Source organism: Hypanus sabinus, chromosome 7, assembly GCF_030144855.1.
Source record: "Hypanus sabinus isolate sHypSab1 chromosome 7, sHypSab1.hap1, whole genome shotgun sequence".
In the NCBI taxonomy this organism is placed as follows: domain Eukaryota; kingdom Metazoa; phylum Chordata; class Chondrichthyes; order Myliobatiformes; family Dasyatidae; genus Hypanus; species Hypanus sabinus.
Genome location: NC_082712.1, coordinates 141,125,259 through 141,142,681, shown reverse-complemented (window position 1 = coordinate 141,142,681; position 17,423 = coordinate 141,125,259). Strand labels below are relative to the sequence as shown.

General features: G+C 39.6%; 1 protein-coding gene across 1 annotated transcript in view; it reads right to left on the bottom strand.

The window, feature by feature from the left end:
* The window catches only part of tub (TUB bipartite transcription factor), a 346,063-nt gene extending 338,595 nt beyond the window's left edge, over positions 1-7,468 (bottom strand). Inside the window, exons 1-2 of the mRNA XM_059975792.1 lie at positions 7,379-7,468; positions 5,664-5,886 (exon numbers count right to left, since the gene is read on the bottom strand). Coding sequence (XP_059831775.1) covers positions 5,664-5,719 — 56 coding nt within the window. The 5' untranslated portion in view covers positions 5,720-5,886; positions 7,379-7,468. The remainder of the gene's footprint in view (positions 1-5,663; positions 5,887-7,378) is intronic.
* Positions 7,469-17,423: the final 9,955 nt, after the last annotated feature.

Here is a 17,423-nt window from a genome sequence, read left to right as displayed (position 1 = left end):
GGAAAATAGTAGATATAAGCAAGTAATAATGGGACATTTGGAAAATAATTCCAGGTTTGGAAAGACTCAACATGAATTTATGAAAGGACATCTGTTCTGACAATGTTAATGTTTTTTAAAAAATTGTAGCCAGCAGACTAGCTCAGGTGAACCCAGAGGGTGCATTGCCTTTGGACCTTTAGAAAATCTTCAGAAATGTGCCACACAAGAGATTATTAAACAATGTTAGATAATGTGAGGGGTTAACTTTTCTGATCAATGGATCTTCATCATACTGGAGAAATGAGAACCCGTAGTATATGGAGAGAACAAAAGGAATGTATACAATGGGGTATCCTGGTGACAAATGATTCTGGATCTATCAAATTAATAAATGAATGACGGCATTCTGGATTTACAAAACACAATAGATGTTGGACATCTGAAATGAGAGAATGCTGAAAATACTCAATGGACCAGGTAGTATCTGTGGGGAGAGAAAAACTGAGGGAAGTTTACAGGTGGATGGCCTTGCAACCCAACTGGTCAGTTCTGACAGCAGGAGAACAACCTGGCTGTCTGAAATTGTTGAAGTCAACATAGAGGGCTGATGGGTCCAGTGCCTAGACAGTTCTGAAGATGATGTTCATTAAAGTTAGCTGGGCTTCATTGGAACAATGTGGGAAGTTGAAGTGTGCAGCTGGAACAAACAATTAGAAAAATTGCTGGATGAGCTCAAAAGGTCAAAATTGCATCTGTTGGTCAACATTACGGGTCAATACTCTGATTCAGGACTGGGGACAACTTCTCGACCTACTCTGGCTCCCATTTTTTATCTTCAATTCTTGAATACATGAGCACATCTTTGTATTACTCCAGAATCTCTCTCAAATCTGATCCTGACAGATTTATACCAAATGGGGAAAAAAACTCTTTAATCCATACTGAATGTTTCCAACCAATCCTTGAGCAGGAACAGACCGTTGATATAATTTGCCAAAATAATCCAGTGGAATTACTTTCTGCCGATCATGAAAGATATTGCTTTCCAATGTTCACATCACTTACCAGAGTTGGTTCTAAACTTTAACTTGTTTCTCATCTGGAATACCTGCTTAAGCTTTAATTCTATGTTGTCCTTTGTTGTAAAGAAGAAGTCCATGGTTGTGTCAAGATTCTTAAAGGCTTCCTGATTATTGATCCTTACTTTCAATTTATAACTACTATTTTTATATAGTACCATTAGTAAAATATTTAGTTCTGAACCATTCTTGATATTTCTCATCCATCTCAGTATTGTGTAAGTCCCCCTTCAGTGATGTTCCACTCTAAATACTTCCCTTCCCAGTGAGACTTAGTTTGACGGATTCAGTTCTGGCTTGCTATGATCTGTCTAGCCTTGCATGGCTAGTACTCTTGCTTGCAATAATTAAAGTATTGTGAAGTTTTTAAGTGATAGACATGTTAATTGGTTGCTACAGTAATAGACTTTCCCACCATATGTGTCTTTCAAGCCATTTGTGCTGTGTGGTGTTGGAATTCATACTAATTTCCTGCTATGGGTCTAATCAAAGTTCCTTCATGCCTGTTCAGATGGCATATCTTGCAATGTTTAGCAACTTGATCCATGTGGACTTGATCCCTGTGGATTCTTAACATCTCAGTATGGAATGCGCAAATTTAAAAATCACTATATATGTAACTCGAAACAAAATTATCCAGGGGCTCCTCCATAGACTACCTCTCTCAACTGTTGAGAAACATGATTGCAGACTAGAGTGCAGTTAATCACACTTTATGGTCTGTGTTACCTTCCAAGTTTACATGAATGAGTAAGATCAGGCCAAAAAGAGACATTATCTCTTTCAAGTCTATATTCAGTATCATCATAAAATACTTAATTAAGGGATCGCAAACATTCAACAATACAGTTGTAGCCTAAAAGCAGAGATTTCATACAAACACAAGTAAGCTATTCTGGCTAATTTTGCAATCCAATTTTGATTTTCCATCCATTGGCTATGGTTCCTGATGTGGATATGTAAGACAGGATTAGAAAGTTTTCATTTGACTCAGAAACTGCTGGCATTGGCAAAAGCAAGGAATGTTGTCTAATGTCACAACAAGATATAAATCTAATAGAAAGTTGCATAAAGCAGTGACAAATGGAATTTAATCCTGGCAACTGAAAAATGATGCATTGTGGGAAGTCACATATTGAGTAGAGTGTCTACAGTAAATATTGATGAAAAAAAAGACAGGAAGAAGAGAGAGGGGTTCAAGCCCATACTTCCCTGTAAACGGCAACACGGATTGAAAACACTGTGAAGAAGGCATATCACATGTTTGTTTTCATAGGTAAGGACAAAGAATATATTTTGAAATTTATAGATTCCTGGCTCAAGTATTGTGAGAAGTTTTAGCCACTACACTAAAAGAAGGGTATGATTGCACTTGAGAGTGTGCAGCGTTGATTCACAGGGATATTTCTTGGATTGGAGGACATTAATTATGGGGATAGAATGGATGGGCTGGGTTTGTTTTCCCTGGAGCTATTGGAGGCTGAGTGATAACTGGATAGAATGGATATAAAATTATAAGGTTATCTACTAAAACATGAGGTCATAGCTTTATGATGAGAGGGAGGAATTCTAAAGGGGATTTGAAGAAAAGACTTTCTAACTAAACATACAGTATAGTGAGTGGTTAATACCTGAAACTTACTGTAAATTCAATAAATTAATAAATTATTTCATTACTGTTACAGGCACTGTTAGAGTGAAACGCTGATCTTGCACAGCATTTCTACAGATCAATTCATTACACCAGTGCAGTGAGGTAGTACAAGAGAAAGCAATAAGAGACCACAGAATAAAGTATTACAGTTACAGAGAAAGTGCAGTACAGGCAGACAATAAGGTACAAGGTCATAAAGAGGTAGATTGTGAGATCAAGAGTCCATCTTGACATACTAGGGAATTGTTCAATAGTCTTCTTACTGTGGGATAATGTTATAACTGCCAGATGATGATGTGTAGAATCAGACAAAATCAATATATTTTAACAGGGGCTTATATAGACTATTAGAAAATTACAAACCTAATACAGGCAAATGAAATGTGTCTACTATATGTATCAAACAGGTCAACGTGGATTTGGTTGGTTGGAGAGCCCATTTTGAAGTTGTCCAACTTAATGACTCTGTATTTCTCAGTAGCCTAAGAAAGCTCTTGCCTGAGGGGACTGAACTTTACAAAGTTCCACTTCTCTTTGCCATCATTCCGAAACAGTAGCTCTAACTTATTCTACTTTGGTCTAAATCAGGGTTTCCCAACCATTCTTATGCCATGGATCAATACCATGGCATATTAAGCAAAGGGTCCATGGGCCCCAAGTGGTGAATCCCTGCTCTAAATCATCCTGCCCATTTCTTTAAACTTGTAGTAGTGGGTTTCCACAGGAAAGGAAATGGGATTGTAGGCTCTTTTTAAAGAGGCTGGAATAGCTGGCAACATCAGAATCAAATTGCTTTAAGCAGCAAGTGTATAGTGAGCATGATGTTTGAGTGTTGGGGACATCTTCCAAAGGACGGGGTGCTGAGAACAAACTGAAAGAAGAGGCAAGATGAAAAGAGGAGAGAGACTACTCAAAATGAATGTGATGTGATGGAAAGTCATAGATTACCACGCCACTAAACAGGATTTCGTCATACTAATGCACACACATGCATTCTTAGTATCTAAAAGGTACAATTACCCCATGCTCCATCTATCCTAAAAGGCAGCATTTTTATGATCCTTGTTTTACATAGCTCTATTATCATTATCTTCACAAGAAGACCAAACCATGCAGATTTAATTGGCTGTCCCCTGCATTCTCTGATGTTCATTGATACTTAAACTATTCAGTATATATTTTCTTCTTATCTTAGGACTTGCTCCTGGCAGAGTTTTCTTTACCAACTGGCCATTCTTGTTCTTTCTTTCTCTTCATGTTTCATTGTCCCAGAAACCCTATCCAAAGTTCAGCCTTGTAAACATGAACAGCAATCTTAGAGATCCTCCACAATTCTCCACCAAATCCAAAAAGAAACAAAATGAGCAGTGTTATCACTTTCTTTTGAAGATCTAAATTAAACAAAGGAACTGATTTAGAAAAATGTAGTGCAAGATTTACCATGATCTTGAACCAATTTAATACAGTGTTGACAGAGACTGTTACTTTGTATGTATTACTCAAAGATGCCATAATACTATTGCCTTTTTGTTCATTCAAGAATTTCATTCCTCAGTCTGCCCCTTTCCTCCAGAAGTGGTTAAACTCAATTTGTCAACCATTTAAAGCAATGCCAAAGTAAAAACAATTTTAGCTACAATTTTTCTTCCAATAGCAATTGCAGTAATTGAAAGAAGTTTTTAATGAACTGTCCATTCACAGAATAGATATAGGTGGAAACCTCTAAGTTTAATGTGCGATCATGAATTATCTTCATTGTTTCTTTCTATAAAAATAATAAAATCAATACGAGATTAACAATTCCATATAGTTGCAATACTACCACTTGCACCATAGAAATGCGAGAATGAATTCCTTAAAATGATAAGTAATCTCTATGAATAATAAGGATAACTTATTTTGCCTTGTTCATAGAAAAAAGACAACATAACTGATATCAAAATGCCTTTAATTTAGTAACAGTTATCCTCAATTACCACTTCAGCAGTCTAGACAAAACAAACTACACTGGAGCCCTAGAAACACATCTTCTTTGCTTTGTCTCCATCATTACAATTTGCTTATCACTGAAACCAGTAATGTCTACTACCTAATGTTTTGCCACAAAGTTGAACATTCTATTTTCAATACAGGTAAAAGTCAATATCAATGCTCTTTTAACAAGCAGCAGTCAAGTATGATGTTTGGGAAAAGTAACACACAGGCAATAATTGCATTCCTGTATTTGCCATTGGAAGAGTTCAACATAACAGAGTCTGCAAGGGAGTTACCACTTGCCAGACACAGGCTCAATACTGTCAAAATAATTTGCACAAAAATTGGCTAGAATAGACAGGTGCTTGAACAGGTGAGGGGCAAAACTATAAAGCTGAGAAACATACACTGTTCAGCTTGGAAGAATAAAAGGAAAGCTTTGCCCAACATAATGATGAAATGCAAGACTTCCAGAAATTTCTCTAGATTTTTCTTGCAACTAAAGTAAGTTCTATTGAAAGGGAAGGTTCCCCCCTCCCCCGAATGGTTTTGTTACCCTTCACAACTTGCAACTAACCTGACTTTTAATTAATGTGTCAACCATTTAAAAATATAATGTCCCAATTGCTTAAACACTTGATTTTTATACATACGTATGACTAATTGGGAAAGCATTCAATGAACTGTCAGTTATTTTTTTTTATACTGGCACATAGTTTTCCAGTTGCAATTTGAGTATTTTTGAAGTACATTCAGAGTGAACCCCACAGCATTTCCCACAGATTTGACAACATCACACACCAAAAGAAAGATACAGAGTTTCCATCAGGTTTCACGGCGTGATGCACTGTTTTTAAGAAATGTACCAGCCACGGCTTGGTATTGCCAATATTAATATTCTGAATAAGTGGGTGCGATGAATTCATTGGACTGCTATACATTAAAACAATTCAATAAGAAAATGCATAGAGTACCTATCATAACTCCATCTGCTGTAGGACATGGTCCTGTTGCTGCTGACTCCGTCCATTCTCCTTGGCTACACCGCAATCCAACCTTGCAGGAGTGGGCAAGTCAGGTGGAGCCCAGGGAATTTTCCAACAGAGCCCAGGGCAGAAATTACCCGCCTCTTCCCTTCGCTGCAATTCCGTCCAGGGACTGATGGAACGTGAAACTGCTCCTGTCAGAGTTACACCTCTGCAGTGAGAAATACAGCGGAGATGCTCACAAACTGTTCTCGCTTCAGCTGACAAAATAAGGACTGTGCCATGTTATTGAGAGGGGGAAGCACAGCAGGCTCAAAAGAAATATCATACAATGTTTTATATCTAATCTATCTCTTCAAACAAATTCCTCATTCATTTAAATCACCAATGCAACAGCTACAAAATGCCTGCCTTATGGAGTCACTCTTCAGTCGGCTGAAACTAGATGCAGCTCCCTCTGCTAATTTACTGCTCGTCTTCCTTATTTATTCCTGTTTCCACAGATACAGCGCTATTCTTTGACATCACTCCCTCTTCTGTCCAATCACACAGTCTACAATTCATTCAAACCTCATCCTTTCAGAGGCTCTAATTAAATCCACTCCGTATGAAAGAACACCTACCGCAGGCTACAATATATATCGCCTCAACTCCAAGGCTACTGCTTCTTCATACATTCATTAAAACTCGCATTAAGCGTTTATATCACATTACAGAGAAGTACATTTTATATTATCTTCCCTACAGTTAGTCACAGTCATTTCAGCTGGTTAAGAGATTTTATAAATTCTTCCCGAGGGAAAAGGAAAGATGTTAAATGAAGCCCTTTTTCTTTAATTGTGCTATCAGTATTACTACAGATTTATTATTCTTTCACATCTCTATAAATGATTAAAACATAACATTCAAAGAATATAGAGAACAGGCATTTCACTAATAACTATAAACAATGTCTAGCTATTTACTGTCAAGCTGCAAAGTAATGCTGCTTCAAAGCATTACTCTTGCTGTTTTCCACAGCTGCTGCTGCCCTGATGTAAACTGCTCAGACTGCTTTTGTACAAATTCTTACGGTTGTTCAGATGCTAATAATATTCGGTGAAATTCAGGAAGTATTAAATTATATTGAGAGCAGGCGTTAATCAGAAATTATTGAGATGGAGAGTACCAAGGAATTAATTACATGGTAATGAATCAAAAATTTTGGGGAACTGGATGAACAATGAGCTAAAAATAAACTACTGGAAGTACTCAATAGGGAAAGCAACCTGTAGAGGAAAAGCAATGGTCAATGTTTTGGGTCAAGACTTGCATCAGGGTCTCGACCTCAAATGGTAACCATTAATTTCTTTGCTCCAGATTCTAGTATCTGTATTTTCTTGCAATTAGATTAAGCCTAGGCTGTTTCTAACCATTACCTCAACAACAGGATTGAATTCCAGTCCCGAATTGGGTTTTTTATTTAATAAACTACGTTATTACTAAATCACAATGTTCTGCTTACAGTAGTTGTTGAATATTGATTGAGGAATGAGGAAGAACTGTTTTAACAATTTGCTATGGAGACAAAAGCCACAATTGGAAATGAAATAATTAAATCTAATGGATAGTCAGTGAAAGTATATGTTATGAAAAAATACATAGATTTTACTTTTTATAAAGAATGTAAGTGAACAAGAATGCCATGTATTTATGAGACTTACTTTATAAGAAAAGCTTATGTTGATGAATATCAAAATCATCTTGGCTGTGGCTGCCACATCTCATCCATCTTTCAAACTGCACTAAGTCATGGACTTGCGCTCAGCTGCCGAGGGCTCAGGAACTGAACTGTCACTCACTCCTCCTGTGAACTTGCTGTGGAATCCAGCCACAGCCTTTGTCCTGCTGGAATTCCACTGTATTGTGGTGGAGACTGTGCCAGGTCAGACAGTGTAGGATCAGAAGCTTCACTTATTTCAACAAGTGTGCTGGGGAAATGGCAAGTTATTTCTTCTGTTACGTACCCCGTAACTCGGTGTCTGACCAGCAGAGAAAGAAGAATCCGTTGGAGTCTGCTGGTACCAAACTAAAGGTGTTTATTAGTAAGCTACACAATACAATATAAAAAATGCAAATATACATATAAAACAAGTTAGCAGTAATAAACCTAAAAGTGTAGGAATAATAATAATCAATAATAAACAAGCTCTATCAATGTCTAGGGGCAAATGAATTGTCATAGGAAAGTGTAGAGTTCAGTTCATAAATGCTGAAGTAGGAGAGAGAGAGAGAGAGAGAGAGAGAGAGAGAGAGAGAGAGAGAGAGAAGAGCAATAGCAGCCAAACCCATTGCTTTCTTAATCCCTCGTATCATTGTGGTCATTCAGTTATGACCCCTCTGTTCTTCAGCTAGACCATTCTTCTGTGGTGGACTCGTCACTCTGGCATGAGTGGACACACACACAAGTCCTCACCGGCCCTGCTGTATCACTGTGAGTTTTAATGACCGATCTCCTGGTTCAGCCTCCGAAGCCCTCACCTTCCTGTGGGTTCCCAACACTCAGTCAGTGTCCACTGGTGTGTCTGAAGGGTGTCTCTCCAGACCTGTCTTTTATCCCCATTCACGGGGTCTCAGGTATCTATCAACTCTGAATGACCGTGTCCATCATATCAGGCCACTCCTGCTATCTCCTGAGGAATGTTAACGAGCAAAGTAAGGTCCTTGTAGTGGAAGGTAAATAATCCAGGAAGAGTCATAATACAGTAAATCAACAGTCTCTCTCCCCCTATTCTCTGTAGCAAATGTTCTTGTCTGGGCTTTATCTCTCTCTCTCATGAGCAGCATAGCAACAGCAATAGTTTGTAGTTCTCAGGAGGGGGGTTGGGAATGGTTAACTCTGCACACCATTGTCCATAGGTCTGTTCATCACTCATAACACTTCAAAATCATGTTTCTTTAATACAATGTTTTTTTCTGAGGGGATAATGAGTTTTAGTTAACATGTTTTAATAGTGTGCTTTAAATTTAACTGTTTAAGTGCCATTGAAAATGCCTCACCACTCTCACAACTGGTAAAACCCCAACTTTATCTTATGTGAAAGTCCATCTGTGTGTCCTGGGGCCTAATCACTGTTCAGACCCTGCTGCCAGGCTCCACTGTACCAGAGGGCCAGAGAGATCTTTCCACTGTGTTTAGCTCTAAGTGCAGTCATGTGAGCACTACAGTAACAGTTTCAGGCAGCACCCAGTCCAGCACTATCAGATTATACCTCTCAGGATTTTACAGTCAATAAGTGAGAACAGTGTACAGACCTAAAGTATAATCTTTCAAAGTCATCTTCACCAAGAGCACTTCCCATAGAATGGAAAATTACACCCATACTCTGTTATTTCAGAAATGATAGATAATGATAGACTCATTAGTGTAACACTTGCTATCAAGAAATTATCATCGAAATAGAGTAACTGAAGACCATGGACATTTACAGTGGATCAGAGAGCCAGCATAATTTTGTAAAGTATCTTGCCTTCAATAACCTGGCTAATTCTTGTTTTTGAAACCAAGATAAAATTAGTGGACAGGGGAATCTCTGGAGATAATATACCTGCCAAAGTGTCACAGCCCAAAACATCGACAGTACTCTTTTCTATAGATGCTGCCTGGCCTGCTGAGTTCCTCCAGCACTTTGTGTGTTTTGCTTGGATTTCCAGCATCTGCAGACTTTCTCTTGTTTGTAGATGATAGTCACATTGACTTCCAGAATGTATTTGTTCAAGTGCTTCATAAGAGGTGTTTGCACAGTTACTGTCACAAGATTTGCATTGAAACTATAGATCTATTCCTTAAGGTTGTTAATGGGGACAAGCTCCTATCACCTATTAAATGGTCCCAATGGCATGCACCTCAGGTAGTCTCTGACAACCAAATCCTGATCCTGGACTTCATGTGTGGTTTAGCTACTAAGACTGGCAGAACCATTTCTACGGAGAGGACAGGGGGCACTGGTGCCTTAAAACCAGTCTCTCTGGGCAGATGGTGCTCATCAGCCATGGTTGGCAGCTCATCTAGAAGTAAAACTCTGATCTCAAACCTCCACGGCCTCGCGGCTATATCAACTCAAGGTCTTCGGGAGTATACCTTGAGGGAAAAATCTGGAGCTTCAGTCCCTAAGGCAATGCTACATTGAGTTCAGTTCAATGCCAACTGGCAACATCTGCGACGCTGCTGCTACCAAACTCTGCCAATCCTTTGGGTTCATCAAATGCACGGAGAAGGGGAGCCTGTAATGGGCAACAACTTGCTCTCCATTTTGTACTGCCACGGCTTGGACGCAACAGCTGGGATGCAACATCCATGGTGGACCCTGACTGAGGGCGGCCTCAGTCACTTACTCACTCACTCATCAATTTCATTTGAAGTTAAGTTGTCCAGCTGCAATAGTGGAACTTAAATTTATTCCAAAGGTCCTCTCTATTGGCTGTAGTCAAGAAAATTATGTTATCACATCTAAGGAGTTAACTATAGATAAAGCATCTACTTACTCAGTGGAGCACCACTTAGGAACCATTCTATTGGAATTCAGAATGTCAGGTAAATGCAGCCTCATTCAAGCTTTTCCTCACAATCTCTTTATTTCATAACATGTGAACCACTGCCACCCATTGTGTTTTCGAGATTACTCCTTCTTATTCACCACCTCCTGGGATCAGCACGTAGAAGATTTAAAGTATAAAGCTCTGTTACTAATAAAGAAAACTACAAAGTATTTTTATCCCATTAGCTGGTCTCTTCCAACCATTCTTCTTAAGTGCCGTGGTCACCCAAGTATACCAGCGCAAATTCAGCTCAGGAACCATAAGGCCTCACGCATCTGGAAGAGGCAGGAAACTGGCCTCATTCTTTCCCCTCCACTCCACCCCTCAATCCCCTTATTAGAATAGTATCAAGCTCGCAATTGTGCCGGGTAGCAGACTGCACAGTAGATGGGTTTCACGTGGAGTTTAGCGTGGGCACAGGAACTTTGCTAAATGCACTGCGCATTCAGACTTGGATCCATTGAAGGGCCCTTCAGTCTGTGAGAGGTCAGAACAGGACACAGCCGTATGAACCTTGTGCAAGAGTTACATTTTATATATAAAAATAATTCCAGATATTCTTAGTTTTAAAGTGCTCCTGTTAATCATTTGAGAGATGTTCAAACGTTTCTAATGTGTTACTTAGTCAGATTTTGAACGTAGTTTAAAAATTCCAAGGTGCATTTGGGTTAATTTAGAATATTTTAGTCTTACAAGTTCATTACCGTCTAACGTTTTTGTTATTTTATGTAATTTTGAATATTCTTAAATTTTTTTCAAAATATTCAGTGTTTTAATCACTAACAATTCTTTTTATCGAGGGGGTGACATAACTCAATATTGTCTCCCTCTTTGTAGATGGGACTTCTTTTTCCACTGTGGTTTCCCAAGACAGCAGGAAGACCTTTTCGGTGTGCCGTGTCTCGCTTCCAGATATTCTTCCTGACATTTACTGCAAATTGTCACTGGGATGATCACAATAGTTGCACTGTGTTTGTTTAGATGTCAGACACAAGCTGATGATGCTTGGAGCTAATTATACTTTCTACCCTCACTGATTAATCATCATGCTGTGTGTGATAAATGCCAGGGTTTATGGACAAAATCAATGCTCCCTCAATTGCCAACTTTTATTCACATAGTGTTTTTGACTGAATAAACTTCCAATGCTGCACTGCAAGTAGATAAATGCTGCCAAGCCTTAAAAGGAAAAATAAGAACGGTGTCAAAAACTTTGGCAAAAGGATAGGTTTTGTGATTCATTGACCTTTCCTCATCGAAAGAACAGAGAAATGGTGAAGTTGCCAGAGAATAGGACTAAATCAGGGAGGTGAATGACATTGTGCATTTATGTAAATGAGTTCAATGGTCAGCAGCTGTAATTACGTTATTATTTTATCAGAAGTCTGAGGTACCACATGTGACATTGAAGTTCAGCACGAAGGAAGATGTCTTTGACAAAATAGTCATGTAATTTCAGTTTACAGCAGGAGAGTAACACTTTGAAGTTTAGCAGAAAGGACGGTGACTCTCCTGTTGTAAGCTTCATCAGACCTTCCAACTTTCCATGTAAATAGCAGAAAGGCCGGCTGGAACAATCCACGTCCTCAGCTAAAGTAGTTCAAATCTCAGCTGGACATGCAAGGAGAGAGGGGAGATGAGAGAGGGAGTGGGGAGGAGAAGGGGGGAGGAGAGGAGGGGAGAGAGAAGGGGAGGGAGGAGGAGGGGGGAGGGGAGGAGGTGCAGAATGGGGAAAGGGGAGGGGGAGTGGGAGAGAGGAAGAGTCAGAGGAGGGTGAGGGGAGCAGAGGGGGAAGAAGGGAGGGGGAGAAGGGAGGGGGAGTGTGGAGGAAGGGAGGAGGGGAGGAGAGGAGGGGTGGAGGGAGGTAAGGGGAGAGGATTGGGAGAGGGGGACGGTGGACAGGAGGAGGTGGGGGAGAGGGAGAAGGGGAGAGTGAGATGGCAAATACTGATGTAAAGTACTCAATAAGGACCTGCATCTTCCACATCAAAGTAAATATTCCCTACCCTCTCCCTGCTTCTGATATACGTATAGAATCCCTTGCGATTCTCTTTAATACTGCTTGCCAAGTACCCAGAAACTAATAGAAAGAAAGTGCAGAGGCAAGGGGACACGGGTCTACTTACTTTTCTTATAGTGAGGTGCTCACATACAACATGATGGTGTATAACATATGACATTCATGTATCTCTCACATGTAACCTATAATGAATTATTTAAACAAATAATGAGTGCTTATTCAAACAATATTTTCACAATATTACTCAAATATTTCTGAAATATTAAGTACACAACTCCTCCCTGCTTAGCTATAAACTCCAACTCAACATAGAATGCATCTCAACTCAAATATGCGATGTATTGCTCTTATAAGTCATCTTATATACACAGCATAACATAGAATAAAACCACTATATAGACATCCACAACATAGTTAATTTTAAATTGACCCATTCAGGCCTGAAGATTTAATTGCTGTGGAGGATTTTTACTCTTGTGGGATATTGTCTTTCTTGACTGGGGGGTGGGAGGGGGTTCACTCTGTTTGTCAGGTGAGACATAGTGGCTGTGAAACAATCTCAGGTTCTGGGGTTTTCTCTGTGATGGCTTTTTGCTGTTGACTCTGGGACAGCAGGGATTGGTTCTGACAGTTCCAGACACCTTTCTTTTCTTCTCTCCTCAATTGACTCTGCTCTTATCAACTGATGTGTCATTTCAAGATGACATCAGACACAATCTCCATTGTGTAGGAAAGTGGTCCAGTCTTTCCAAGTACCCACTTTTGATCACCTCTGTAGTCCCGGGCCAGGACTGCTACTCTTTCTTTGAATAGCCCTCAATTTGTCTCAGCTGTTTCTCTGCATATTCCTTCTGCAATTGTGTTTAAGGAGATCCATGCAGGAATGCAAGGGATGACCCAGGAATGGCATATCTGGTAAGGTGCTGGTTGTGAAGTGTGCTGCACTGCAATAAGAAAGGAAGCAATTGGCAAGCTTCTGATTCAGTGTCAGTGTAGTGTGTTCTATTGACATTGCTTGCAGTGCATTCTTTAGCTTCTAGATAAAACTTTCCGCCAAACCATTTGTAACTGTGTGGATAAGTACAGATTTAGTATGTCTTTTTCCATTCATTTTCAGGAATGACTGAAACTGTTCTGCAACAAACTGTGGTTCATTGTCACTGACTAAGTCTTATGTAACATCAGTCCTTGAAAAGAGGCCTCTTAACACATCAGCAGTGTATCAGGCTGTAGTGGAAACTATTGGAAACACTGCTGGCTACTCTGTCATTGCATCCACTAGTACCACAAAATTTTTGTCCATGAACGGCCCACAAAATCCAAATAAATCATCTGCCAGGGCAATATATGCCATTCCCAGGGATGGAGAGGTACTGCTCTTGGCATCTTCCAAACAGTGCATGGCAAGCTGCTCAATCTGATTATCCCTCCTAGCCTAGCAGACAACTTTTTCATTTTGACCACACCTAGATGACCGGCATGTAGCTCCTCCATCACTTTAACTCTCAGTTTGGGTAGTACAACAGCTCTCAATCCCCACATAAGGCAACCTCTGTCAAGGGAAAGCTATTCCACTGCAGGTAAAAATAGGAGCACTGGGATTTCTGCTGCTCTTTTCAGCCATTTTGAGTTGCCATGGAGACTTGAGACAGCATGGTGTCTTTTTTGATTTCCCTGTGGATCTTCTCTGCTGTAATAGAGAGACTTTTGATTTGCATTAGGGAGGAGTGTCCTCTTTTGTAAATATTTCCTTTTCCAAAGATGAACAGGACAATCCATCAGCATTTCCATGATTGGTTGTCCTTGTGATTTTGATATTGCACTTCTATTGTCCAAGAAACATGTCCATCTCTGCATTCATGTGCTGCTGTTAGTGGAACATGCTTCTGTAAATTAAACATAAACACCAATGGTTAATGATCAGTAACTAGGGTAAACTCTCTCCTACACAAGTATTGGTTGGAACATTTTACACCCCAAACCAGAGGCAAGCCCTGTCTGTCAATCTGTGCTTAATTTTTCTCCACAGCTGTAAGAAAACGTGATGCAAAGCCTATGGGGCAGTCACTGACATCACTCATTAAATGTGACATGACCATAAGTCAAAACATCACAGGCAAGCTTTGCTGGACAATGTGGAACATAACATGTGACATCCATTTCCTTTACCTTTTGGAAAGCCACTTCACACTGCTTTGTCCATTGCCATTTCTTCCCAATCTGTACTAATGAGTTCAGCGGGTGGAGCACAGTAGCCAGGTTGGGCAGGAATCAGTTATAGCAATCGACAAATCCCAAAAACGACCACAACTGTGACATGTCCTTTAGCATTGGGGTATCCACCACTGCTTGATTTCTCTCAGCACACTTGTTTAATACTTGTATGTCAACAATGTAAGTGAGGCATGATTTGAAGAATCCACATTTTTGTGTTGTGTTCTGAGAGCATAATCTCCTAATCATTCTAACACTGTCTTCACATTTTGGAAATGTTCCTTATCATCCTCACCAGTAGCAATGATATCATGTCACTGAGTGCCTGGGCAGTTTTGCATTACCTAGTCCATATCTTTATGCCTAAGTGCAGGTGCAGATGATTCTCCAAGAATAAGCCTATTATAGCAATAAAGCCCTTTGTGAATGTCTATAGTGACAAACATTTTGGACTCTTCTTCCATTCCATCTATAGGTAGGGCTCAACTAAGTCCACTTTGCTGAAGTGTTTCCCTCCTGAAAGGTTTGCAATGATATCCTCTATCCAGGGCAGAGTATTGATCTACTTTCAGTATTGGGTTGATGGCGACCTAAAATTACCACAGATCCTGACAGACTCTTCATTCTTGGCTACTGGGAGCATTAGGCTCCACTCAGACTTGGGAAGAATTCCTTCAACCTCCATGTCATTAAGCCCACTGGTTACTTTAAAACAGATTGTATAGGGAAACGCATGGATTTTGTAAAGCTTGAGTGTGGCATTTTCATTTAACACTATTTTACCCCTAAAATGTTTGAGTTACAATGTCATCCTTGAACACTACTATGGCATCATCCAGTACCTTTCTTAATTCACTTTCAGGTGACATTATTGAAGGGCACGTGGCATGAAAATGGTGGATGGATCTCCAATCGAATTGACTCTCCCACAACAGTGGCTCTCTAGTTTTTAACCACGTACAAGCCCGGTGTGGCTTGTTGGTTGTTGAATTTCACTGTTACAAATGTTATTCCCACAGGAGTTGTCTTTTCTCCAGTATAGGTTCTTACTTGGATATCTGCAGGCTTCAGTTCAGTATTTTTGAAATGCCATTCAGACTCATTTTGTGGAATGACTGACACAACTGAGCCACAGTCTAATTTCATTTTAGTTAATTTGTCATTCAATTCTGGTGTGAGTCATATTGCTTGTCTATTGTTAGTTTTCACATTGTAAATCGCAAGGCTACTCAGTCCTGTGTCACTCTCATCATGATCAGATTTTTCATCAACAGCATGCTCTTTTTGAAAATGCAATTTGACTTTTATCTTCATCTCTTCCTGCGTAGTCCATATTATTGTTGTCTGCCTGACATGCACTTAGTATGGGTTCTATTTTGTTGAATTTTCTGCTAGTTTCATCCTTAAACCTGCTGTACGTGTACCCCTGTCACAATGGTAACACAATTGGTTCAGCCTAGCAGGTTCAGGCTTAGACATTGCAATTTTGTTTATGCTCCCTTTCTCCTGTCTGCAACTCAATTGTTTCTCTGTTTGCTGTTCCATTGAAATGGTGATTTCAACTGTTCTTTTAAATGTGATTTGTGCTTCAGTTAGGAGCCATTTTTGAATGCTTTCTTTTAAGATTCAACAAACTAAACAATCTCTCAGTGCATCGTTAGGCCCATCACTGAACTGGCAATGCTCAGACAACTTCAATTCAGCCACTTAAGCTGAAATAGACTCCCCTTCTCTTTCATTCCACTTATGACACCTAAAGCATTCTGCAATCAATCAACAATTGTTTTGGTTCTAAACATTGCTGCATTACATTCATTTCATCCATTTTCTGCCCTCTTATTTAGCTCAGATGTCTTTCTCTCCAGTTCCAAAGAAAAAAAACCATACTGTGCTTCAACAGGCAGGTCAACTCTGGTTTATTTTAAAACTTCCCCATCACCACTGTTACATTTTATAGCTCCAAAAACTAATTGAAAGAAAAATTCAGGAGCCAGGGATATGAATCTACTTACTTTTCTTTTAGTGAGGCACTCACGTATGATGTGGTGTTATAATGACATATGCCATTCAAATACTTCTCACAAATAACCCATACTGAATGATGCTAACAACCAAGAGAGGTTCTATTTGATTCTATCTTACTAAGCATTACATGCTTCTCCTTTTCTTCTTGACTAAATTCATCACCATCCTTGACATCCAAGTTTCTCTTACCTTGCCATCCTTGTCTTTTCCTCTGATTGGAACATACTGTGCCTGTCCAGTACTCTGTGTGGTTAGTCTTCAAAAACTCTCCACATGTCCGACTTGGACTTGCCCCAAAACAGCTGACCCCAGTCAACTCTCTCTTGTTCCAGCCTAATGCTGTCATAATTTGCCCTGCTCCAATTTAATACTCTCCCACATGGTCCATACTTATCTTTATCTATAGCTATCTTAAAACTTAAGGAATTATGGTCACTGTTTCCTAAATGCTCTCTCACGGAAAGGTCAATCACCTGGCCAAGCTCATTACCCCATACCAGGTCCATTACAGCCTCCCCTCTTGTTGGATTATCTATATATTGAGTTAAGAACCCCTCCTAATGCACCTACAAATTCTGCCCCATCTAAACCTCTTGCACTAAGAAAGTCCCAGTTTATATTAAAGTTGAAGTTTCCCGTGACAACAATCCTATTGCCCTTCCACTTTTCCTTAATTTGTCTGTATATCTGCTCCTCAATGTCCTGGTGGCTATTGGGGGCCCTGTAGTACAATCCCATCAGAGTGATTGCACCCTTCCTATTTTTGAGTTTGATATTGACTAGTGAGTCTCACACTGTTTTGAAAATTAAATTAATCCCATAAGTCAAAAGCAGCGGTGGAATAATCATAATGAGCAAATAATAAGCAATTTGATGTATGTTTTAGTAGACACTAAAATAAAATAATGCTG